The sequence below is a fragment of the Cydia fagiglandana genome, chromosome 10 (genome assembly GCF_963556715.1).
Source record: "Cydia fagiglandana chromosome 10, ilCydFagi1.1, whole genome shotgun sequence".
NCBI lineage: Eukaryota > Metazoa > Arthropoda > Insecta > Lepidoptera > Tortricidae > Cydia > Cydia fagiglandana.
In genome coordinates, this window is record NC_085941.1 from 13,154,929 (window position 1) to 13,181,974 (window position 27,046).

General features: G+C 41.8%; 1 protein-coding gene across 1 annotated transcript in view; it reads left to right on the forward strand.

The window, feature by feature from the left end:
* Nucleotides 1-27,046, forward strand: part of LOC134667972 (DNA mismatch repair protein Msh2) — a 46,358-nt gene that overhangs the window by 16,349 nt on the left and 2,963 nt on the right. Inside the window, exons 4-14 of the mRNA XM_063525411.1 lie at nucleotides 1,406-1,597; nucleotides 2,893-3,045; nucleotides 3,713-3,948; nucleotides 4,320-4,475; nucleotides 4,846-5,053; nucleotides 5,535-5,694; nucleotides 6,877-7,048; nucleotides 8,606-8,790; nucleotides 10,444-10,662; nucleotides 24,284-24,516; nucleotides 25,078-25,169. Coding sequence (XP_063381481.1) covers nucleotides 1,406-1,597; nucleotides 2,893-3,045; nucleotides 3,713-3,948; nucleotides 4,320-4,475; nucleotides 4,846-5,053; nucleotides 5,535-5,694; nucleotides 6,877-7,048; nucleotides 8,606-8,790; nucleotides 10,444-10,662; nucleotides 24,284-24,516; nucleotides 25,078-25,169 — 2,006 coding nt within the window. The remainder of the gene's footprint in view (nucleotides 1-1,405; nucleotides 1,598-2,892; nucleotides 3,046-3,712; nucleotides 3,949-4,319; nucleotides 4,476-4,845; nucleotides 5,054-5,534; nucleotides 5,695-6,876; nucleotides 7,049-8,605; nucleotides 8,791-10,443; nucleotides 10,663-24,283; nucleotides 24,517-25,077; nucleotides 25,170-27,046) is intronic.

The following is a 27,046-nucleotide window of genomic DNA, read 5'->3' on the forward strand; positions in this document are numbered from 1 at the left end:
ACGGGAGATCTTTTTATAGGCCTCTGGGCGGCTAAACGCAGCGGTCGGCAACCAGCGGCCCGCGGGTCGCATGCGGCCCGCGTACCTCTCACTTGTGGCCCGCGAGCCTCCCTGGCTATTTTGTATGTAATATTGACAAATGATAAAGTCATAAATATTAACAAAGTGCGGCCCGCGTCCACTTCGTTAACTGCTATGTGGTCCTTGGCTGCTAAAAGGTTGCCGACCGCTGGGCTAGAGGATGATAACATAAGGGTCGGTTGCACCAAACCGTCTTTTCACCGTTACAGCGTTGGCTAAATTTCATTGTATAGGAAGTTTCATACATCTCTTCTGCGTGACGTTCATCAGTCTGTTAACTGTGGTTGGTGCAACTGACCCTAAGCCCCCCCCCCCCCACATCTAGCGTCTTTCGAGCGTCGGCGTCTGGTCAGCGCTATGGAAAATGACGTCGCTGCGCAGTTGCGTCGACGTTGCGTCGAGCGCGGCCATACATTTGTAGACGCCGACGCTCGAAAGACGCTAGATGTGGGGGAGCCCTAACTAGTTCTCACCACCTTCAAACTTGACATTCGTGTTATTTTTTTTACCGGTCACACTGGCAGCTCTTGGTCTCTGGATGCGTTCCTGATTACGATTAGTATTTGATATTGCAGTAGCTTATGAGATTATTAATAAAATAACCTTCAGTGTTCTATTATAATATTTATAATAAGGCGCCGTTTACATGTTGTTCCGGAAGGAGACCACTAAAGATAACCTCATTGATCTTGAACTACTTACGGATTAATGTTCAATGATTTTTGCTGATGAGTATAATAGTGTATGAGACGTAAATAAACATGTAGATACATAGTTACACATGTTTTGCAACAAAGATAGTATCATAATATAACCAAATACCGAGGGACTAATATGAAATAATGCAATTATTAATTCATAGTAACAGTTTTGCGCTGGTTAAAACGTCGGTTAAAGGCTTTTGTAACCTATGCCTACGAGGACATTCGACGATTCTTCATTGATCCTGTCCCATAATTAATTAATTAGTCAGGATTAAGGATACCAAATAAAAAAAAACTAAATAATAGAGAGCAGCAAAAAATATACAAATACGGAAAACTTGTTTTTGTAGCCTTTTAGAGACTGACCACGTTATCTTTTCATGCCAAGTACTACCTCAAGTGCAGGCTCTCTTATGGGGCACTAGCTGCCCGTCCTGGCTCAACTAACTATACACCTAAACCTTCCTCAACAATCACTCTATTCATAGGTGAAAACCGCATGAAAATTCGTTCAATAGTTTTGAGTTTATCGCGGACATACAGAAATACAGCGGACTTAGCGTGATCGGAGTCTAAAAATGGAGTAATGCTTCCTAAAACGATAACTTATTTATTTCCAGGTGCGGCGCTACCGTGTAGAAATATATGTAGCAGAAGGTTCGGTGAAGAACAGCGAATGGGTGATCAAGTACAAAGGCTCGCCGGGATGCCTGTCGCAGTTAGAAGAAGTGCTGGGCGAGGGTCTGGGCTCGACTGACGATAGCACGCCTTGTTTGATGGCGGTTAACATCAAGACTGATCCTGTCACCAAGGTATTTTATGTTTAACAATTATAAGAACGTATAAAAATGGCGCCCAACTGGGACCGTCACTTTGCTATTCGCGTTAGGATCAAGATAATGACAATTTAAATCCAGAGACGGCCCAGAAACGATATCTCTGGAGAAGGAGGATTAGGAGAACCGACCCCAATTAGAAATAGGACAAGGCCGGAAGAAGAAGAAGGATAATGACACACAGTGTTGCCAACTTGGCATAAATGATGCCAGATCTGGCATATTTTCACTCGCTTTGGCACCAATATTTTCCATTTAGCATCTGGCATATTTTTTAGCATAATTTATTCTAAGCCAAGTTTGCACCAACATGGCATCAACAATATGCGCCATCGCCTTATGTGGTTCATATTTTCATATAAATTTTGACTTTTGTGGACGGATGGACGTCGACGGTCTATATAAAGTTGGTCAAGCAGATCTTGTCAGTAGAAAAAGGCAGCAAATTTGGAAAATGTATGTGTTTTAAGTGCCTAATTTCAACTGAAATTTCAGCATATTTCATAAATCTTTGGCATAATTTTGGCATAATCTAGACATTAGTCTAGCATTTTTTCAAAATCCGAGTTGGCAACACATACCCACGAGTATCATAAGAATCATAACCATTATTACCAGCTGTGTAATCAAGTATTGGGCTTACCAGGGCTTGTTACTCATAACAGCTCGACGCTTGTAAGATAAATCATGTTGTCTTAAAATTCTTGGCACACCAAAAACAGGCATCACACACATTCTTTTCCAGAAAGTACTTACAGGATGAATTACCCTCTGGCACAGAATAAATAATAGTACTAGGTACAGAAGACTCACTCTCTAACAAAACGCGTCTGTCACGATCAGCACAGATATGGCCGCTAGGTGGCGACAGCGCCACGTGCGGCTTATGGCAAACCCCAAAATTGGGGCCGAACGGATGGAGTTTTAGCTACCTGTAGCAAAGAGACGAAATCATGGAGTGAGCCACGCCTGCCTCTGGGTGCTACAGTCCCGCTATGACGTGGGTTTCTTCAAGAAGCGAGTGTAAAGTGTTTTCAGCAGTCGGCAACGCAAAAGTGGCTCATCTGATGTTGCTTTTTTCCATGGGGGATTGTGACCGCTTCCTATCAAAAAGCTCGTCTACCCATTTGTTACTTATTATTACATAAAAAAAGGTTAGTATGTAAACGATCAACAAAAAATTTCTAACTGCTGTGAAAATCAGAATTTTGTGGCGGACGTTTGTTTTTGAAGGACGATTAAAATATTTCCATTAAAAATCCTATTTCCAGGGACGGCTAGTCGGCGTGGCATGCGTCACGGCGGGCGACTACGAGTTGTCGGTGACTGAGTTCACCGACGACGATTTATTGACGGAGTTAGAGACGATCACGGTGCAAATGGCGCCTTCCGAGTGTCTTGTGCCCCAAGCGGAACATGAAGATGTAAGTATCTGTAATATCATGCTGTTGTTACCCTAACACATCTCTGGGGGCCTAGCAGTGGTGGCGCCTCAAACATATCGATAGACATGCCGGAGCTAATTTGGCTTACATATTTCCTTTACAACTCTGCTCAAACGTCCAAAAACGGGCAAGCCGCTGGGAGTCGAGTTTTATGGACACGCTGCCACTGGGGCCTAGCCAAGAGAACAATCGTTGATAGAAAACGCCAGTCGAATAAATAATGTATGGAATATTCACGTGACTTTCCGTACCATATGCCATTCCGGTACATTTTTAATCGTCGCGATTGTCGTTGTACGATTGTCATCTTGGCTACGCCCCCAGGGCTCTGCAGGGGTACAAACATGCACGAATTAATTGCAAAAATGTAACAGAAAGTAACTAGAAAATTAATAAGGCGTTTTAATCTCATTTCAATCATCATGATTGTTGTAGATGGCACTATTATTAAATTTGTAAGTATTTTAACTTGGTGCGTGGGAAACTGTCGTCTTACTGAAACGCCACATTTGACTTGCCAGATAAAGTCACAGATACAAAATTATAACAAAAGCATAATAAATTGATATCAGGCATGCATAGTACAACACCATCTACCCCTCAAATACGGCACTAAATGTAATTTTCATGTTTCATATATTTTCAGTACAAATCCCTAAAGAAAGTAATGGAACGCGCGAGTGTGACAATAACGAAGCTGAAGCGAAGCGAGTTCTCCACCGAAGGCCTGATCCAAGACCTGAACAGACTGTTAAAGTTCAAGCCAGAACAACAGCAGGACGCCAACGCTTTTGAAGAGACAAGGAAGGAGGTCGCGATGAGCTGTCTAGCGGCGGCGATTAAATATGTGTCTTTGATGACTGAGAATACTAATTTTGGAAGGTCAGTAACTAAAATTGGCAAATTTCATTCAATCATGCGGCACACATATGGGTATCTGACCCAAAAAGGTGGCCAAGATTATTTCATGACATTATTTTGATTGAAATATGATTTTATATTTTGTGTTTTTTTTTATACATTTACGGACCTGGAAATTCGGAATTCGAAAACGTCATCCGTTTAATTATACTATTTATCTGGGGAGATAGTTTTTTACGTTCAAAATTCAATGATATCAATGCTATACATACATGAAAGTTATATATTCGGCAGCATTTTTGCAGAAAATATGAATACTAATGTCGATACGCACATGGCTTCAACTGGGTCATCATATTTAATACTTGTGATGTATTAATGTCCCATTCCAGATTCCGACTGACCACCATCCAGTCAGATATGTTCCTGCATTTGGACGCGGCGGCGCTAAGCGCGCTCAACGTGCTGCCTGAACTAGGAGATGCGCCTGCGCCGTCCCGGAGTCTGCTGGGCTTGCTGGACCGCTGCCGGACGCAGCAGGGGAAACGGTAACGCCCCTACAGTCATTCCAGATTCCGTCTGACCACCATCCAGTCAGATATGTTCTTCCATTTGGACGCGGCGGCGCTGAGCGCGCTCAACGTGCTCCCTGAACTAGGAGATGCGCCTGCGCCGTCCCGGAGTCCGCTGTGCTTGCTGGACCACTGCCGGACGCAGCAGGGGAAACGGTACCGCCCCTACAGTCATTCTAGATTCCAACTGACTACCATCAATTCGCCCCTACTTACATGCCGCCTGTGGCGCCCTACACGCTATAGTTCGTTTCTTTTTTGCATTAGAAAAAAGGTAAACAATCTTGATGTGTCTTTTAATTGAAAAACACGTTTTAATAAATAACGCAAAACGTTTTACTTCCAGGCTCCTAGCCCAATGGCTGCGCCAGCCCCTCCGCGACATAAACCTGATCAACGAGCGTCTGGACGTGGTGACCCTGCTGGTGCACAGCTCGGCGCTGCGCCTGCAGCTGCACGACGACCACCTGCGGCGCCTGCCCGACCTCAGGGCGCTCGCACGCCGCCTCACCAGGAGGAAGGCCAACCTGCACGACTGCTATAGGATCTACCAGGTCACTGTTGTACAGGAGACTATTATTGAATAAACAGACACACACGAACGCAAGAATGTCCAGAGTCATGGATGTGTTAAATACGAGATTAACGAGATATATCTATTACAAGCTTTTATTTAGTTTCACCTGACCGTTGTCTGTCTGTCTGTCTGTGTGTAATCAAATCTTGCAAGTTAAATTTGATCCACTTCCCGGTTTCCGATTGAGCTGAAATTTTGCATGCATGTATAAATCAGATGACAATGCAATATTATGGTGCCATCGAGCTGGTCTGATGATGGAGACAGGAGGTGGCCATAGGAACTCTGTGATGAAACAACGCAACCTAATTGTGTTAGGGGTTTTTAGAATTTTCTCGATGAGTATTAGTTGTCCGTCGTAAGAAAAGTACAGTCAGCGATAAAAGCTTGTACCAAAAATGAAATTATTGCCAAAAACTTATTTTTGCCTGTTAAAATGATATTAACTATAATTTCAGGCCATCAAACGTCTACCGGCTCTCCTGCATTGCCTGTCCGAGGCCGACAACGCTACAGTCCACTCCTCCATCGCCGAGCCCATCTCAGAGCTAACTGAAGACCTCGGCAAATTCCAGGAGATGATTGAGACTACTGTCGACATGGAGGCTGTTGATAGAGGCAAGTTTACACACGTTATTGACCATGTCTAAATCTGGACCTTATTTCCGCGAGATAAGGTTTACAATAATCGAATTTAAACTGTTGTGAGACATTCTAACATTGGGATAATTTTACTCACTCACTTGTTTGTGTTGTTTAGACTCACTTGTTTGTATTGTGTGAGTCTAAACCGTAAAATTATTCAATAAGGTCTACATTGGCTTAGTTAATTGTGTTCAATTGTTAAAGTCTGCCGGCGTATTATGGATAGCTTTATCCATCTTTATCCACGTGATAAAATAACTGTCACTTTTTAACACCGTGGAACAGAAAGTGACAGAGACCGTTTTATCACGCTGTCACGTAGACAAGAATGACCATCATATCCGTACTGGTTAGACGTTAAGTTCGCATGGAAATAATTTGACAGCACCACACCATAAGACCCCTTACTCTTATGTAATACTGGGTCGTTCTCGTAATGCGGCCACTGAATTGAAGGATGGGGTTGTCAGGTAACAGATATCGCTTTATGCGCCGAATGACCCAGAATGGACGCAGTCAGGCGTGGCTCACTCCGCGATTTCGTCGCTTTGCTACAGGTAGCTAAAAGTCCATCCGTTCGACCCCAATTTTGGGGTTTACCATAAGCCGCGCGTGGCGCTGTCGCCACCTAGCGGTCATATCTGGGCTTATCGTGACAGACGCGTTTTGTTAGAGAGTGAGTCTTCTGTACCTAGTACTATTATTTATTCTGTGACCCAGTGTAATTGCGCCGTAAACGTCAAACTTCTGGGGAAATTTTACGTTTATGATGGTGTTACCAGATTGTTTCAATACTATCATAGGTAGTACAGTCAGCAGCAGAAGTTGCTAAGGCGGGCGAGCTGTTCATAATTACCTTGACACGCTCTTATTCTCTTAACAATAAAGTGGCGTCAAGAACTCAAGATCATTTTGAACACCTGGCCCGCTTAGCAACTTCTGCAGCTGACTGTACAATACTATAACTACTGTTCGAGAACATAAAAAAAATTAACATAAAAAATAACTGTCTTTCCCTGGCCTTTTTAAAGTGCCAGTCACGCACTTAAGTTAATGTATGTACTCTGGAGATATAGTTAGAAGCTTTTTAAGTTATACTTTGTAAATAGACCCTTGAGACGTGACTAGGACCGTAATAGCATGTTTCTTTTTCAGGCGAGTTCCTAGTGAACCCCTCATTCGACGAGCAACTGCAAGCGTTACGGACTGAACTGGACAACCTGCAATCGTCGGCAGACAAAGAACTGCACAAGGCTGCCCGCGACCTGGGTCTTGATGCAGGCAAGACTATCAAGTTGGAAAGCACGCCCAACGGATTCTGCTTCAGGTAAGTACAGGTTGGATATTTACTTGTGAGTTCCTAGTGAACCCCTCATTCGACGAGCAACTGCAGGCGTTACGGACTGTACTGGACAACCTGCAATCTTCAGCAGACAAAGAACTGAATAAGGCTGCCCGCGACCTGGGTCTTGATGCCGGCAAGACTATCAAGTTGGAAAGCACGCCCAACGGATTCTGCTTCAGGTAAGTACAGGTTGGTTGGTTGGAGTTGTGAGTTCCTAGTGAACCCCTCATTCGACGAGCAACTACAAGCGTTACGGACTGAACTGGACAACCTGCAATCGTCAGCAGACAAAGAACTGCACAAGGCTGCCCGCGACCTGGGTCTTGACGCCGGCAAGACTATTAAGTTGGACGGCACGCCCAACGGATTCTGCTTCAGGTAAGTACAGGTTGGATATTTAGTTGTGAGTTCCTAGTGAACCCCTCATTCGACGAGCAACTGCAAGCGCTACGGACTGAACTGGACAACCTGCAAACATCGGCAGACAAATAACTGCACAAGGCTGCCCGCGACCTGGGTCTTGATGCCGGCAAGACTATCAAGTAGGAAAGCACACCCAACGGATTCTGCTTCAGGTAAGTACAGGTCGGATATTTAGTTGAGTTCATAGTGAACCCCTCCTTCGAGGAGCAACTGCAGGCGTTACAGACTGTACTGGACAACCTGCAATCATCAGCAGACAAAGAATTGCACAAGGCTGCCCGCGACCTGGGTCTTGACGCCGGCAAGACTATCAAGTTGGAAAGCACGCCCAACGGATTCTGCTTCAGGTAAGTACAGGTTGGATATTTACTTGTGAGTTCCTAGTGAACCCCTCATTCGACGAGCAACTGCAAGCGCTACGGACTGAACAGGACACTGACAGTCACCGCAGTCTATGGCCTGTTTAACCCCTCGAGTCTAACACATCTCGGCTGAGATGTTGTAATGACAACATCTAAGTTTCAGAGATTTTTTGACTTGGTAATATTTTTTACAGAATCACGTGAGCATATTGCATTGCTTTTTGTCAGGTCTTACACACACACTTTCATAAGGCGACTTTTCTGTTGGTGTGTTATCGCGTCCGCGTGACTCCAGGGGTTAATAGTTAATTTATGCTGTTCAGTTTTATGCCACTTACATTTCTATATAAGATCACAAACGTCTTCGAGATACGGCGACTGGGGAACAAAACAAATTACTTTGTTAAATGTTTTTATCTGTCGTGACCGGGTAGTCTATTGGTCAGGACGTTAGCCGCGTAAGCGGGGGACGCCGGTTCGATTCCGGCCTTGGCTATCGCTTTTTCTATATGACATATATCGTCGGGTGACAAGCAAAAGTCACTAAGTACTATCAAAAAATTTAAGTAACAATGCACTTTATTACACTTGTAACACGGTTTATTGTCCAATAATTTCAATGGTGTTAGTTAGTGACTTTTGCTTGTCACCCGACGATATTTTAGTTTACAAAATATGGCACTTGACAAGGTATGATTTAGCTGTCAAACTCTTCAACAATTTGAACACTATGCTTCTATTAATACAATTTCAGAGTAACAATGAAAGAAGAACAGGCGCTCCGCAATAACAAGAAGTATACAATCATAGACGCAGTGAAAGGCGGAGTCAGGTTCAAGACTGGCAGGCTGGGCGATCTGACCGAGGAGTACGTGCAGACCAGGACTAACTACGAGAAAGAGCAGGACAAAGTCGTGGCTGAAATCGTGGGGATAGCTTGTAAGTTAGAATGCGAAACCTCTAGCGCAGGGGTCTCCTTTTTTACTTTAGGGCCATATTGCGCCACCGTTGGCACCGAGGGGGGGAAGGGCTTTTTTTCTGGTTGCTGCTAGAGTCTGTGCGGAAAGAGAAGAGTTGTGGAATGTATTGGGCCCCATACATTCCACGACTCTTCTCTTTCCGCACAGACTCTATTAAGGCTTGAACCCCTGGAGCCTGGCTCCCGCGGGCCGGATTGGAACGCTGTCGGCGGGCCGGGGTTTGGAGAGCCCTGCTGTATAGTTCGTTTTTTTAGCATTAGAAAGATCTTGCAAGAAGGTAAGCGATCTTGACATGTCTTTTAATAGAAAAACGCTTTTTAAAAATCAAGAAAACTATTACTTATGAAAGCAGAAGAATATAAATGATCGTATTAGATTCATAATTGTTACATATTTGCCGTAACTTATTTTCAAAATGTGTTTTTCAATTAAAAGACAGATCAAGATTGTTTACCTTATTTCTAATGCTACAAAAACGAACTATAGCGCTATCTCGGTTGCAACCTAAGGGTGGTATTCCCCCTGTACAATTTCTTTGTCCAATGTGCATTGCATCTCGCTGTCTCATTAAGCAAAATGTGAGACGCAGATACAAATTGGACCAAGATATTGGATAGATGGAATACCATCCTAATGACTGTTACGATGTTTTCGTGATTGGGAAGATTTGGCAATACATAATTCCTGACTTTCCTGAGGGAATTATTGGTACCATCGCTCACACTTTTAACTGTCCATCGATAAACCTTATTACAAAAGGCATAAGGTCCACCAATGGACAGTTAAGTTTTGCTGTTTGTACGATCGCGGTTCGATCCCACGATCTGAGACATGAAAGTCGCATGACTGAGAAAACCTGTTTAAGTACCGTGTAGAGTACCGTATGTGTAAAGTTACAGAATAAATAATAGTACTAGGTACAGAAGACTCACTCTAACAAAACGCGTCTGTTACGATCAGGACAGATATGGCCGCTAGGTGGTGACAGCGCCACGCGCAGCTTATGGCTAGCCACCAAAATTAGTGTGGAACGGATGTACTTTTAGCTACCTGTAGCAAAGCGACGAAATCGTGGAGTGAGCCACGCCTGGTAAAGTGCCTACCCGATGAGGCTAACAATAGACCACCCAGTAACCCAGCTGATGATCGTACAGTCGCCATCAGATATATCGGAACGGCCGAGGTGTTCATAATATCTAAACACGCACTCTAACGCCTTGACAATAGAGGAGTGTTCAGATATTTGTGAGCGCCTCGACCGCTCCGATACATCTGATGGCGACTGTACACAAGGTCCGACAAACCTAATATGGTATAACATAACCCTGTTTGGTCTAAACCAGCGGGTGGCAACATTTTAGCAGCCAAGGGCCACATAGTAGTTAACGGAGATGACGCGGGCCGTACTTTGTTAATATTTATGACTTTATGAGACATTGTCGTTTGTCACTATTACATACAAAATAGCCAAGGCGGCTCTCGGGCCGCAAGTGACAGGTTCACGAGCCGCATGCGGCCCGCGGGCCGCAGGTTGCCGACCGCTGGTCTAAACCAATTGACTTACAAACAATTGACATACAACTTAGTATTAATCATAAATTGTATTTTCCAGCGGGCTACTCCGAATGCCTGTTCTGCCTGTCCCACGTGCTATCGCGCCTCGACGTGTTGGTCTCGTTCGCGGTGGCGGCCGTGTCGGCGCCCGAGCCGTATTGCCGTCCCGTCGTCACTGAGGACATCAACGAGTTCGTGCTGAAAGACCTGCGACACCCTTGCTTGGAGGTTCAAGAAGGCGTGTCCTTCATTCCCAATGACGTAGTGTTTAAAAGAGGTAAGGTTCATCTATTATTATTATATTTTTTTATTATACTGCCCTGCTTATTGTATTTACAGTACTTGCATGAAAATCATCGTTTAAATAAAGAACTTATTCAAAGAGAACAAGATAAACAATTGCATGACATTTCAACTGCGATTACTGCATATGTTGTTAGCACGGCAGTATATACTTGGAAAACCAACAGCTTTTTTTTTCTATGTGGCGTGCGCACAGCTCTTGTGAGCACAGACCCCGCTAAGGATACGGGCGAACCTTGCTCATATGCATATGTGTCTCCAGTTTTCCCTTAATCGCCTTATACAACACCCACGGGACGAGATGGGGTGGTACTATTTTTTCTGATGCCGGCACCACACGGCACAAAAAAAAACTATAAACATTGCTAAAAACCACAGTAGATTTACAGAGCCAATTACAGGTTCTCACTTATAAAAATGAAGTAGGCATACAAAGGACAAATCCCTCAAAGGGATAAGTTCGCCTTTGTACTTCTTGCTCATTGTATGTTATTTTTAATATGTCTTTTTGTACAATAAAGAGTTTACTACTACTACTACAAATATAATTACAAATTAGTCACACACACAAGTATCAACAGCACAAGCCAAGGTTTGTGTGTACAGCAAGCTGCAAAACTGCATAGACACAATTAGGAATGGAATTCATTCATAAAGTGGCCATGCACCTCCACCGCTGACTGCACAAAACTTCACGAAAAAAACCGAAATACAAACAATAAAATAAAATAAAATAATACAAGTGTACCTATGTAGTACTCGTATGACTTCAGTAAGCCGAGCCCGAACCTGCGCTAGAAGTATCACCCATAAAATATGCAATTAATTTATTTCTTATTACCGATATGCTATCAGTAAATATTAAACTCATAATATATGCCTGATAATATAGCATGAAACATTCCTTTTGCTTCTCAACACCACTTTAATAAGTTAGTTATAAAATTTCATATTTTCAACGTGATACCGCTTTCAAATAGCTCAAATATCGCTGCTAAAAATGCTCCGAAGTGGGGATTGTCTGCTTTGTGTTACTAAACGACCTCATTGTTTCTCGGTTTGTGCAATAATGTACTGATATTACAAGCTTAGCCAGTCTTCTGTTCTGTCTATCCTGCTTTGGCCTCGATGTCTTGCTCTCGTACAGCAGGCCCGTTGTTACTGAAAAGATCGATGAAATCGCGCTGAAAGATTTGCGACATCTGTTTGTAGGTTCAGGAGCGGTGTCATTAATACCCAATCACCAATCATGTCGTGTTCGCGAGAGGTAAGATTAGGTTCGTTCTATCTAGCCAACGATGTTGTGTTAGAGAGGTAATATTTTCTCAAACATGTGCGACGGCGGTAGCGATAACCATAGGTTGGAGCGAGACAGCGATTGGACTTTTCGTTCCCACCCATGGTTGTCGCTGCCGCCGTCGCCAGTCGCGTAATGTCGTGACCCGACTACTAGGCCAGCAATTGCAAATTTAAATCTCATCTCATGTTCGTGACTGCTCCTGAAAACTCATTTGACAGTACAGTTGTTTCAATTCTTTATCGAAGACCATTTTCCTACCCCACCCTGAACACGAGCTCTAAGGAATCAAAAACTATTTTCAATGTTCAGTATTCATGATTATGAAAAGGTCGAAGGTTTAGAATAAGTAGATTTATTTTTTACGATGTACTTAGTCACATCAATGGCACGTGCCATGTGATAACTTATCTCTTTCCAATAGTTTGAAAAAAGATAAGATAACAAATAACTAACTAATATCTATTTAATACTATTAGAAGTTGTTGAACCGCTATCCGCTCCCACCCTCTTCTTAGATTTCAACCCCCATTGCACACGCTTATGCTTTGGTTTCCTAGGATAGCGGTGCCGTCATATAGCGGCCGTCTCCATACAAATAATATGACATCCATATTTAGCCGTATTATCAGAATGGAGACGGCCGCTATATGACAGCACCGCTATCCTAGGAAAACCGATCGTTAGTAGTTGAATTTTGGGATAAAAAAAGTTACCTGTCTTTAAAAAAATCTGAATCTATTGATTAGATATCTGTGTGCCGAATTTTAGTCAAATGTCTTCAGTTCAGTCCTCATCAAACTATCGAACATACACAATACATAATTTTCTTTTAGCTTGCTTGTAATGTTATCTCATTTCTCTGTATTCAATACATCAATCAACTTGACAAAGAAATCCATTTTGTCACGTTCACTTTCGTAATTTTGTGATCCGATATTGTTGTTATCGGTCGTTACGGGCGTGACGTCACAATCAATTTGCAACAATTCCCTGGTATTTGCACAATCATTTATTTTTTTGTGCTTATCTACTTTCTTCTTGTAAACCGTGTTATCAGTCAATCTAGTTGCGAAGTCATATTCAAATTGCAAAATGGTATATTGGTTTAAAAATAGCCATTACATTTTTTATAATTCATTAGGTCATTACTTTTTGAGTTTTCTTCCTTGGACACCTTTATTCCATGTGACAAACGTTTCAACAATCAATAGTATTTAATATATTCCTTTTTCTTTTTTGTGAAGAATTTATTGATGTATTTTCGTATTAGTATACCGGGCATATATAGCCCATACATAGAAAACATTCATAACTTAGGAAGAAATATTTGTGATGAACACACAAATAAATGCCGTTACCAGGATTCGTTTTGCACTGATACCTAGGCTGTGTTGTTTTCGTTATTCCCGTGCGCGTCGCAGGTGTGCGATTACGCAACAATTAGTGAGCATTGCACCGCTTATCTTTATAAATGGTGATTAATGGACACTGATGATGCAGACCCCAAAGAACAAACTAGTGAAATTAGTTCTATGAGTGCTAAATTAGTAAATAATCAATCAAACAATATGAATAAGTGCAAAGTCAATAACAAAGTAGTAGGGTCAATCTTAAAAGACTCAGATGGCAGATTTCCGGTCGAATGCTGGCACTGCTCGAAAATAAATAATGTAAAGAACTTTTACCAGTGGCATAGTGACCAAACCAACATTAAACAACTTAAGTGCAGTGACTGCCATAAAGAAACCAGTGTTAAGTGTTTCCTAGAACTAATCCCCAATATAGAAAAAGATGAATTAAATGGTTGTAGCCATATTATCCGAATCATTTCGTGCAATGCGGCCACATGCCAAGTAAATAATAATAATTTGGCCAAGTCCGAGATAGCTCGAGGCATTTAGTGTTCCGTACGGCTACCATCAGTTTGGCATTGACATAAACGATATCGTGAACGTAATTTACTTCCTATAGGTATATCTCTTTCGCACTAATATGTCAGTACGAGCGAGATACATAGAAAGTAAATTACGTTCACGCCCACGGTAGCGTTTATGTCAATGCCAAACTGTACGGTTACCATCAGTTTGTCACTGACATAAACGCCGTCGAGAACGTAATTTACTTTCTATACATCCCGTTTGCACTAATATGCGAGTGCGAGCGAGATGTATAGAAAGTAAATTACGTTCTCGACGGCGTTTATGTCAGTGACAAACTGATGGTAACCGTACTGATGGTAGCCGTACCGCTCGCATCGTTACATTTTACAGAGGTTGTTTGCCTGTTTTTAGGATACCGTATTCAACTACACACACAGAACAATAGTACAAAGTGTCTAAGTGCGAAGGCCGAAGGCCGAGCTTTAGCAAAATGTCATCGCTTTAGCACAGATCAATAGTACAAGTGTCTAAATGTGAAGACCAAAGGCCGACCTCCGCGTAGCCCGAAGGCCCGAAGCGTCCAGGATGTCAGTGCGTTAACACAGAACAATAGTACAAGTGTCTAAATGCGAAAGCCGAAGGCCGAGCTCCGCGTAGAGCCGAAGGCCCGAAGCGTCCAGGCTGTCAGTTCTGTGTTTAACCACTGACATCTTGCAGGCTTCGGGCCTTCGGCCCTACGCGGAGCTCGGCCTCCGGCCTTCGCATTTAGACACTTGTATTAATTACCTGTGTTTAGAACTGACCTCCTGGATGCTTCGGGCTTTCGGCCTAATGCGACTTCAGCCTTTGGATCTTGCGACTTAGAGACTTGTACTTAAAAATACTTGGAAAAGTTACGGGAGGCGCGCGTCTGTCGGACGCTTCGGATCTTCGAATCGCTCCTTCGGCCTTTGCATTTAGTTAGATTCTTGGACTATTGCTTTGTGTTTGAATACCGAAGTCGAGCATCTCGCGAATGCTTGATGTATTATAATAATTTAGAGTAAGGCCAAGCGCGCACCACGATTTTTTGTCCTGCGATAATTTTGTCGCAGAAATGCAACGTATGTGTTTATATGTTAGTGCGCGCATATGCTACAAAAAAAACGCAGCGATTTTAAAATTGTGATTTGTCACATTTTTCCGCGATTGTTCGCGACGCGATTGTCGCAAAGTGAATTGCAGCATGCGGAGTTGTATGGCCCCGCGCGCACTATGATAATAAAATCGCACCCCGGCCGGACCTCAGTCGGCATTTCGCTCTCCAAACCCCAACATCTCGGCACCTGCATCTCCAATGGAGTCTCAAAATGAGACGCTAGATATTGACCATTTAATTATGGAAATAGACGGGGATCACCTTTGTGTTATAAATGCTCAAAGTCATACAGCAATCGCATATTAAAGACACGTTTCATGACAAGCGACTGGTACGAAATCCATGTTGAGAATGAACAAATCGTCGACTTTTTCATCGCAGTGCGCGCAGTGAATTTTCTGCGATATATTACAGCGCGATTCTAAAATCGTGTCGCAAAAATTAATATCGTGGTGCGCGCTTGGCCTATAATACCTTAATGTATACTCCTTCAATTTGAATTTAGAACTCATTATTATTTTTTATTTGATTTTGTTTCTAGTTCTATGCCATATACCGGGTGTGGCCTGTAACACGAGCAAATAATTAAAACATAGATTGTACTCCTCAGAGGGTGACACTTTTGTTCAACAACTTTTAAAAATTATGAAGTATTTAGACTCCCTATTTTTCATACTAAATAAATATTATCTTCAATGGACGTCATCGCCACGTAGTACAGTCATTATAGATTTTGACCCGTGAATAATTAGTTCTTGGATTTTTTTTTCGTAGGTCCCTCGGGGGGGTCACTGGGAGTGTAAATTCAAAAAGTAGGCTTAATCAGGCTCCTGCGTATATTCAAAAAATGGTTTTTTTTCCAAAAAAACGGTTTTTCTTCAATAACTCGGCCATTTTTGATTTTAAAGTAAAACCGTGAGGACAAAAACTGTAGGAAATTTGATTCTCTACAAGTTAGTCCAGTCATTATATCAAAAAAACCGACCCTTCCCGTGAATAATCAGTTCTTGGATTTTTTTTTGTACGTCCCTCGGGGGAATCACTGGGAGTGTAAATTCAAAGAGTAGACTGAATCAGGGTCCTGTGTATATTCCAAAAACGGTTTTTCTTGAATAACTCGGTCATTTTTGATTTTACAGTAAAACCGCGAGGACAAAAATTTTAGAAAATTTGATTCTCTACAAGTTGGGTCCTCACAATTTTTCTTCTAGGATCGATAGTTTGGAAATAAAATTTGAAAAAAGCGACAAATTCAAAATATTTTCAACATCCCGTTTATTTTCAACTTTACGACATAAATGAAGAGGACTAAACTTGTAGAGAATCAAATTCTGAACAATTTTGGTTCCCACCTTCTTTCCCCCAAAATCGATATTTTAGAAATTAAACCTGAAAAACGCGACAAATTCAAAATATTATCATTATCTCCTATGTTCCACGCTTTACGGCATAAATGAAGGGAAACGAAGTTGTAGAGAATCAAATTCTGAACAATTTTTGTCCTCACGGTTTTACTGTAAAATCAAAAATGACCGAGTTAGTCAAGAAAAACCGTTTTTCGAATATACACAGGACCCTGATTCAGTCTACTTTTTGAATTTACACTCCCAGTGATTCCCCCGAGGGACGTACGAAAAAAACATCCAAGAACTGATTATTCATGGGAAAGGTCGGTTTTTTGGATATAATGACTGGACTAGCTTGTAGAGAATCAAATTTCCTACAGTTTTTGTCCTTACGGTTTTACTATAAAATCAAAAATGGCCGAGTTATTGAAGAAAAACCGTTTCTTTGGAAAAAAACCATTTTTCGAATATACGCAGGAGCCTGATTAAGCCTACTTTTTGAATTTACACTCCCAGTGACCCCCCCGAGGGACCTACGAAAAAAAAATCCAAGAACTAATTAATCACGGGTAGGGTCGGTTTTTTGGATATAATGACTGTACTAACGCCATATCATTGTGATTGACGTTGCTTGTCACGCCTTAAACATAACCAAATTCGAAATACATTGCGTCTTAGAATAAACTTTAAAGTGTATTAAAAATCAAACCACAAGTTATTTTTAAAAGTAGCTGAACAAATGTTGGTCAGTATGAGGAGGACAGCCTACAGTTTAATTTTTTGCTCATATTACAGGCCACACCCGGTATATAGACTTTAATATTATTTAGAACTGCTAAAAAACAAGATCGGCTTACTTTAAATATTTCGTCAATTTTACCTTTGTTTCTAAAAACTGTGATATTTAACTGTCATATACTATTAATGTCTTCCAAAATTATTTTCTCGTAACAGGACTGAGGGGCTACCGCGAAAACCGAAATTCGCCATTTGCGGGGATTTTCTCTTTTACTCCAATGAAGGCGTAATTAGAGTGACAGAGAAAAATGCTCGCAATTTGCGAACTTCTATTTTCGCGGTTATAGCCCTGAATCTTGTTGCTCACCGATCCGTTCAAAAATATACATAAGTACTGAATATAATTAATAGATATTATAATTATACAATTAATACAGAAATGTAATGGTACTTAATGAAAAGGAATATTGTGTATATTGTTTCGACGAATCAGATACTCTCAATAAAATCTATACATGAGGCCAAAGCTGTTCATAAATATTAAATGACTTTATTATCTCTATACGCCTTACTAACTCTATGTGTCCTATTGTGGAAAAAAAAACACAACGACAGTCAAGAACGGAATTCTTAATTTGAATTTTTCAGATTTTTGAGACGCCTAGTCCATTGGTTGGAAAGCCCGTTCGAAATTGAAACTTATTTGCATTATAATAAGGTCGTATTTTGTAGAACTCTCTCATACTTATGGTAGGCTATTGAGATAAAATTAAATATCCCACAAAAATAAGCAAGCAGAATTAAACTTTGTGTCAAAGACATAAGTCATAAATTTAAATGCCAAAGTTTTAACTAAGGATGTTTCTCGCCTAATATGAATTGACCAGTGTAAGCATCAGTTAGCTAGCCCTAAGCAACCAAAGGTCAAGCTGCAGTTGAAAAACTAATAAAGATAAAGTTAAGCTGATAATTTTCCCGCCGTCTCCATGCTTCTTTAAGTTGGGTATTGACTGGTCAGCTGCCTGTTAGCTATAGTTTTCGCGAAAATCGCCAGGACAGAGGTGAAAATTTTTGTATGAAAACTTGCAACTTTAAATGCATTTTTTGACGAAACTATTGCAGTCTAAAATGAAGTCAAAATCAGTCCATCGACTCAATTTTTTGCAAGCTTTCTAATGGTACCCCACACGATTCTTACAAATGAAAAAAGTTTCAGCCTACCCCTCTCAACCCCCTAAATTTCCCCCTTTAATAAGAAATAAGCAGTTTTGACTTATTTACAATATGAGTGGTGGTAATTGCTATAACTGTTCCAAATTTTAGGTATCTATGTCAAACGGTCTCTGAGAAAAACGTATTTAACTGATTTGCAAGACCGAAGTGATCCCATAAGTGTTCCGTAAACAAAGTTTTGTACGGAACACTAAAAATTGTCGAGAATGCAATAAGCAGTTCCACATTAAAATCATTCCGAATCTTGATTTAATAAGCAAAGAACGCGTGATTTGTGAATGTAAAATTGTTAACGACTACATGATTTACCCACATAATCAAGTCAATAAAACTAATAAACAACGAAAATCGCGCGGCAAAAGTATTGAACTTAGCGCAGCGAGTACCACACCCGGGCGTCGAGATAATTCGAGGGGCCGGCCGGCGTATGCTTCGAAGGACGATTTGGCGGATCACATACGCGTGAATATTCCTATCACAAACCGTTTTGATACTTTATCGCAAACCAACGAACAAAATACACAAGAAGCACAGAAATCGAGCGACGAATGGTCTCAACAATATAAAAGTAAGAAGCGAGCCCGAATGGACCACTCTGGACGAACCACAGATAAGAACGCGATCATCAAAACACCCGATATAACCACTGGAGAGGGAAATGCTTCAACGCCGCACGCAGAGGCTAAGTCTGTTCCTTATCAGCAACCATCGGCACACATACCAATGATCCGAATCACCGACCGTGAACTGATTGAAAATGCAGAAGCAGTTAAAAAGATAAGAGACATGGCCATCTCACTTGGTTGCTGCTACAGCATTACACCAAATAAAAAAGTAATTTGGATAAAGCCCAAAAACGGCGAAGCTCGTAAAAAAGTGATTGAAGCCCTTAGCGCGCTTAATAAAGAACTGAGATTTGTAGCCCCCGTCCCCAAAGGGGAGCAACAACATGCAACGAGAGTCATCCTTCGCAATAATACATACGATGAACCACTTGAGATACAACTTGATGAGATCGAAAGATGTATAGGTATTCGTCCACTCAATATTAAAAAAATAAAGGACCATTTGCAACTGGTCATTTTTGATCAATCGCATAGCTTCGAAGACGTGGCACTAGCAATGAGAAACACCTCTGACCACTTTTTTGGAGCTCCTAAAATGAAGCCGGAGCCATACAAAAAAGATCCTAAACGAGTAGTGCAGTGTAAAAATTGCTACCTATTTAACCATTCAACATCAGCGTGCCACGGCCGCAAATGTCCGGAAACGATTACCGTAGCCAATCAAGAAAACATGGAGATTGAGGTGTGCTATGCTTGTCACAAACCAGGCCATGGAGCAAATCAAGTGAAATGTGAGCATTTTCAAGCTGAAATTAAAAGGCAAATGGATCTGCATGCTGCTCGAGAAGCGAAAAATAAGAGACCAACTATCACAGCCAGAAGAGCAATGGCGAATAATATTAAACAAGGAGTCTCTTTTGCGAATGCGGTCTCTGCCCTACAACAAATAAACAGCAACGCGGACACTGGTAGACCATTACAGCAGTCCAGCAATCAACAGCAGGTCTCTACCACAAATGCGTCAATCGTCGTACACCCAATGGACAAAAAGATGATGCTTATTGAAACCATGCGAAAACTATGTAACATACTTCTAGAGCTCACAAATGGCGACTTCTTTTAGGAGCAAGCACTTTGCAAAACTACGCATATTGCATGTCAACGCTCAGGGGCTAAGAAAGAAATTCGAAGAACTCAAAGCTTTGACAAATAAGTACAGACCCCAAATCATTGTGGTAAACGAGTGTAAGCTTGACTTTGATAAAGTAAAATACAACATCAAAGACTATGATAAAATCACAGATTCCAGAGCAGAACACCTTACTACTGCAATGTACATAGCTAGAGGTCTAAGATGGACGCAAACTCATCTTACTACCAACTGGCAGGATGACGATAGAAGGATAGAGGGTGTAGCTATCCGTCTCGTTGTTAATCATGCAACCGGAGAATCAATAAACATCAAAGGTATATACATCCCGATCCCAAATCAACATCATGCACGCGACGAATTCGAGGATATCCTAATGGAAAGCAGCGCCGTCGTGATTGGAGACATGAATCTTCAAATGAGAATACTTGGCCACACACGTGACAGAAGCCTCGGTACACTTGTTAAACGACTACTTCAGGAAAATGTTTGTTCGTTTTCCAACACTGGACTGCCATCGAGACCAAATAGTCGAGGTAACGGTATACTAGACACCGAAATTCTCACGCATGAGTCACAAAATATAGACAGAGTCACAGCGAGAGGCATCGAATCTATCGGCTCAGATCATTTACCTTGGTTGCTCGATCTACACATCGATGTAGCTCGAGAGCCAAAGCTAGTGCGAAACATGAAAGCGATCTACGAAAACGAGCAACTCTCCAAAAGATACGAGGCTATTTTTACTGAAACCATGGGACATCTCGGCGATATTAACAGCGATGTAGACTGTGACACGTTTATACAACGGTTGGAAACCTCCCTGACTGCAGCGCTGAATGAACTGGCTCCTCTTAAAGAAGATTGCAGACGAGATCACTTACCGGCGGAGATCAAGCAACTCATCATGGATAGGAACGCTGCACGCAACAAAGCGTGGCGTTTGCGACACAACCAACTACGACAGCCAGCTCTACGCCGAGAACACAATAGACTGAAACGCGAAGTGTCCATTGCGTTACGCACACTTCAAGAGGAATCTTGGCTGAAGATTCTCGAAGATCCACGAAATAGTAGAAGTCATATGTGGCGCATCCAACGCAGCATGAAAATGCCACCACAAAAATTACCGCAGATTGCGAACTGCAACACTGAAAAAGAAACGATTGACGTGCTCGTTGATGCTGCTATCGTTAAGGAAGCTACTATTTCGCCGGAAGATGAAGGGACAGAGAAGATAACTCCGTTTCACCCACTCGATCTAACGTCAACAGATGAAATTAAAATAGCACTTAGAAGGTTTAAAAACAAAAAAGCGCCTGGCCCGGACCAACTACGAGCGGACGCTCTAAAACTCGGAGGACAAGCATTTCTCGAGGCATACAAAAAGGTAGCAAACTACGTGCTCTCCACAGGCTACTTCCCGAGTCGATGGAAGCAAGGAGAGTGTATCTTCCTTCACAAATCCGGTAAGAACCACAGAGATGCTAAATCATACAGACCCATAACGTTACTTAACATTATGGGTAAACTGTGTGAAAGGTTAATACTGACAAGGTTACAGGATATTAGCCGTCGACTACAACCACCGTTTCAACATGGGTTCACACAAGCACGAGGTACTGGCACACAGATACTTCGCACCGGAAAATTTATAACCGACGCACTTGATGTAAAAGACAGTGTAGCAATGATATCGACTGATTTAAGTAAGGCATTCGACTCGATTAATCATCGCGGCCTTATCAAGAAGTTACAAACCAAAAATGTTGAAAATAACTTAATAAAGATGATAGAAAACTATCTGATGGACCGGACAGTGCGAGGCAAGTTTCGCACTACCATAGGAGAAGAAATGCACGTCCCACATGGTGTACCGCAGGGCTCCATACTTGGGCCTGTTATCTTCAATTTGTACGTGCACGATATATGGGACGAACATGACAGATTACAAGGTATCAAGTTGTCGCAATATGCAGACGACCTCTGTGTGCTGAACAGGGCAGCCCGTCCAGACCAGGCTACAACCAGAGCAGAATGGGCAGTGGAAACTGTCATTGATTATTATAAGCGTTGGGGACTGAAGTGTAATGTCGAAAAGACGGAATGCATCATGTTTACCAGAAAAAGGGGCTACAAACCAACGGTTAAACTAAAAGACCAGACTTTGCCGTACAAGAAAGAAACAAAGTACCTCGGAGTGATTTTTGATAAGACAATGACGATGGGGCCGCACACGAACCTGGTAACGACAAAGGCAAAGCGTATACGTGGAGCCCTCAGCTCAATCATTGGCTACTATGCAAAAACAGACATCACAGTGAAACTTGCCATCATTCAAGCGTGTCTGTTACCGGTACTGGACTATGGTACCGTTCAACTCCTGCCACGGTATAGTAAAACCAACTTGCTCAAAATAGAGAGGCAATACCGTATGGCTTTAAAATCAGCAGCACAGTTCCCGCGACGCACACCTACTGAAATGCTGTGGGACACATTAGATTGGGACCCGTGGCACATTCGTGTCCACGATCTGCATCAAGATATGCTGGAGAAATTGAAACAGCTGAACATAGCGGACCTTGATACCCCAGGTGACGCATATCTCGGCTACGGTCAATTTAACCCTTTACTCACTAACCATAGGATAGGAGACATTCCGTATATCGTAAATAAAAAAGACCGCAGGAGACCACTCAGTACAAGAGTAACAGTTCCTAGGTCACATAGATTGTAAGTTAGTTTTAAGTAGTTATTAAGAACACAACAAAGAACGTTCAATGATAGTTGTCCTTATATAAAGTAACTAACATAAATCAAATACACCACACTTGCACTGATCTCACCTAGACTTAAGCGAGCATACACCCCTGAGACTCGAACGGGAGCAGGGACACAAATTGTAACCGATAACTATGAAAATAAACCAATTCTGATTCTGATTCTGATTCTGATAGGCGGAGTCACTATCGACTAGTTAGGCCGTTAAAAATTTAAAATACTTAGGGTCGGTTGCACCAAACTGTTACCAGAGATATATATAACTCCGTATAAGATAAATAAAGTCTAAGAAAAAAACGTGCCTCGGATGTCAAGCAAAAGTCACTGTCGAATAGATGGCGCCATATACCTTTGGTCTATTGTCGTTTAGATGGCGTTGGCGACACCGTTTGATATTTAACAATTTTAACACGTATCAGTGAAAGAACATGGGTCATTGTGGAACAATAAAAATTAATAATCATATATCCGTAAACATATTTTTTAATACAGTTGCTCAAAAAGTGCTACTTTACGTAGCTGTTTAGCGTGCGGAAAGTTGGTTATCTCGAACTAGTGCTTTTTACTTTTCCAATTTTTTTAAATTTATACTTGTTCCAATTCACGACTACTTATTGATGAGTGTTAATATTACTTTCCTTTAAACGTCGTAATCAGCATAAAAACCTACCGTTAATGTAAGAATACGAAAAATATTACATATTTCATATTTAATTACTTACCTCTTCATGATTATAACACGTTTATTTTTTAATATTCAATATTGAAAATTCCGTTCTTAATAAGTTGACTGGAATGGAACGGAATAGCTGCCAAACGCCCATAGATATAATATACTTAAAGACGACGTCTAACCGAGCTGTCACTGTTACCACTTTTGTTTAGTGTACGATTAACTATGTTTTTCTTATTTTTTCGCAACTGTATTAAAAAACGTCGTTCGATACACGTGCGGAAATGTCATTCTTCACTCGTCCCGAGTCTTGCCACTCGCCTGCGGCTCGTGGCAAGATATCTCGGTACTCGTGAAGTAATGACATACCTTCCGCACTAGCATCGAAATGTACTATTAATTCATTTATACATTTTCAATTTTATTTTAAGTTTTAATCGTGTGTCGATAGATGGCAGTAAATGTACCGTGACTACAAAATTTACTTTGACAGGACCCCTCTATACTATCTATTCTTTTTGCTGTTACGAACGTTAAAGAGTTCGCTAAATTTTTATGTATGGAAAGTTTCATAGTAAAGGCGCGGGGCGCGCCGGCTGACGATGATCAGTCTGTCAAATGTGGTTGGTGCAACTGGCACTTAGATAGTCGCACCGACCACATTTAACGAACTGATTAACGTCAAACAGCAGAAAAGTATGAAATTTCCCATACAAATAAATTTAGCAAACGCATTAATGGGGACAGACGGTTTCGTGCAACCGACCCTTACCCGCGGAACTGGTTTCAGATTCGCGCCTGATGCACATAGTGACGGGCGCCAACATGGGCGGCAAGTCGACGTGGATGCGGTCGTGCGGCGCGGCGGCGCTGCTGGCGCACGCGGGCTGCCTCGTGCCGGCCGCGGCGGCCACTATACCGAGACTACGAGCGCTCTGCGCCAGGGTGGGCGCGGCCGACCGGGAGCAGCGCGGCCAGAGCACCTTCATGCTGGAGATGATCGAGTCCGCTACCATACTGAAGGTGGGGCCGATTCAAGCCCGATTTAGACGATGCGAGAACTCGCATGCGAATTTCATACCGTTGCGGGTTTTGATTGGACGGTTGAATTGGACGTAATCCACAGTCCGGTATGTAACTAAAATCGCATACGAGTCCGCGCGCCGTCTGAGATCTGATTTAGACGGCATGCGAATTCTTACATCGTCTAAATGAACCCGTATGCTGTAACAAGCGTGACTCACTCCGCGATTTCGTCGCGTCGCTATAAGTACATGCGGCCCACACAAATTTTGGTGTCTAGCAGTAGTGGTTGCCACGCCCGCTACGAAACGGATGCCTGCTCGCGCTTGCACCACCTTGCGGTCTTATCTGTCATAATAGACGCGTTTTGTTAAAGAGTGAACCTTCTGTACGTAGTACTATTATTTATTTTGTGGCGCGACTGCGCAGCGACGCCATTTTCTACATCGCTGACTGACGCCGACGCTCCAAAAACGCTATTGTGGGATGGACCCGTAACCTTTTAGAATTTTAAAAACTTTTTTTTTCCAAGCCACACACTACCAACGTTAACATTTTCAGACTGCAACACCGGACTCTCTGGTGCTCATCGACGAATTGGGACGAGGCACGTCGACCTACGAAGGCTGCGGAATAGCTTGGGCTATTGCTGAGTAAGTATTTAATTCTATACAGTTGATATCATATCATATCATAGGAAATCATTGTCTGAAGTAAAGATCTTCAGATAGTCCTTAAACAAACTGATGACTTTGAATCACATCGACTTGACAAACTAGATATCAGATGGGATGAGCTGAACGCCCGACCACCAGCGATAAGGAGTGTTAAGGGCCAACAGGAGTGGTCATTTCTCCATACAAAGGTACTCGACTGTTTCCTTAGTGGGTTTTGATGCTAGAGCAATGATTTTTTCAACACAGATTAATATTGTCAAAATCTGTGTCGGACCGTTTTGCTTTTTTTGATATTTTTGTTTTTTAAGGCGCCAGAGCCCTTTAAAAATGGCCAAAATGGCCTCATTGACTATGCCGCAATGAGAGGCGTAATATTCAAAACTGATATCAATTAGCCAAAAAAGCAAAACGGTCCGACACAGATAATTTCATAATCATTTAGATTTCCAAATTTGGTTACAATTCGTTAAGTTTTGGAGGAGGAAACAGTCGAGTACGAAACCTCGATTCATGAGATTTTTAAGTAGGATTTTTCGCCTTGTCCTTATCGCACTAGTTTTAGGAGCCGCTTCCGTTAGCGAGACGGGTATATTTACCTAAAATGTTTAAAACTCAGCTCCTGTTTCGTCTTAATAAACTATAAGTGTTCCTAGTTGACTATGAAACCCTAAAAAAAGAAAGTGTCTAGATTAAATACAAAGTTGCGTTTCTCCTAAATAAAACCTCGCTGGGTGGTCTAGAACGCAACATTGTAAGGAGATTAGCTGTCATTATTATTAACCGGTTACCACAGGAGGTAGATTTCAAGGAAATAATCTATTTTGCCCATAGAAAGTAGCTAATTTTATTCTGCAACTTTTATAATCATAATTATTTAGAAATAAATAATGAATTCAAATCTGAGTCTCCATTCAACGAAATCGACTAAGAGCCACTTGCACCATTCACTAACCTGGGGTTAACCGGTTAAACCTAGAGTTACCATGGTTACCAGAACAATTTGACATTGGGTTTACGGTTTAACCGGTTAACCCCGGGTTAGTGGGATGATACAAGTGGCCCTAAGTATATGAGTAGACTAAGTATGGGGCTAAAGATAACATACAAATATATACTGCTGAATTCATAAGCCTTCCTGTAGGCAGTCAGATAAAAACATGATAATGCCGTGTTTTGTTATGACGTGTGGATTCAAAGAATTAAAACAAAAATGTAATACTCCAGATAAGATAACTTGTATTCGATTCTGTTGACGTACAAACATTTATCATAATTCATACAAAAGATATGAATCTATGGAAGTACAACTTTTCCTTGGAAGGCGCCTACTAGACGCACTTGTTATTAACATTCTTTAAAGATGACTCGTGGTCATTTTCTTAATAATTTGTAATGGTTACAAGAAACCGGGCAAGTGCGAGTCGGACTCGCGCACGAAGGGTTCCGTACCATATGCAAAAAAAAAAAAACAAAAAAAAAGCAAAAAAAACGGTCACCCATCCAAGTACTGACCCCTCCCGACGTTGCTTAACTTTGGTCAAAAATCACGTTTGTTGTATGGGAGCCCCATTTAAATCTTTATTTTATTCTGTTTTTAGTATTTGTTGTTATAGCGGCAACAGAAATACATCATCTGTGAAAATTTCAACTGTAGCTATCACGGTTCGTGAGATACAGCCTGGTGACAGACGGACGGACGGACGGACGGACGGACGGACGGACGGACGGACGGACGGACAGCGAAGTCTTAGTAATAGGGTCCCGTTTTACCCTTTGGGTACGGAACCCTAAAAAACTATTTGATTGTTCGTTGTCAATAAGGGCGACTTTTAAACGCATCTATATGCCAAAAG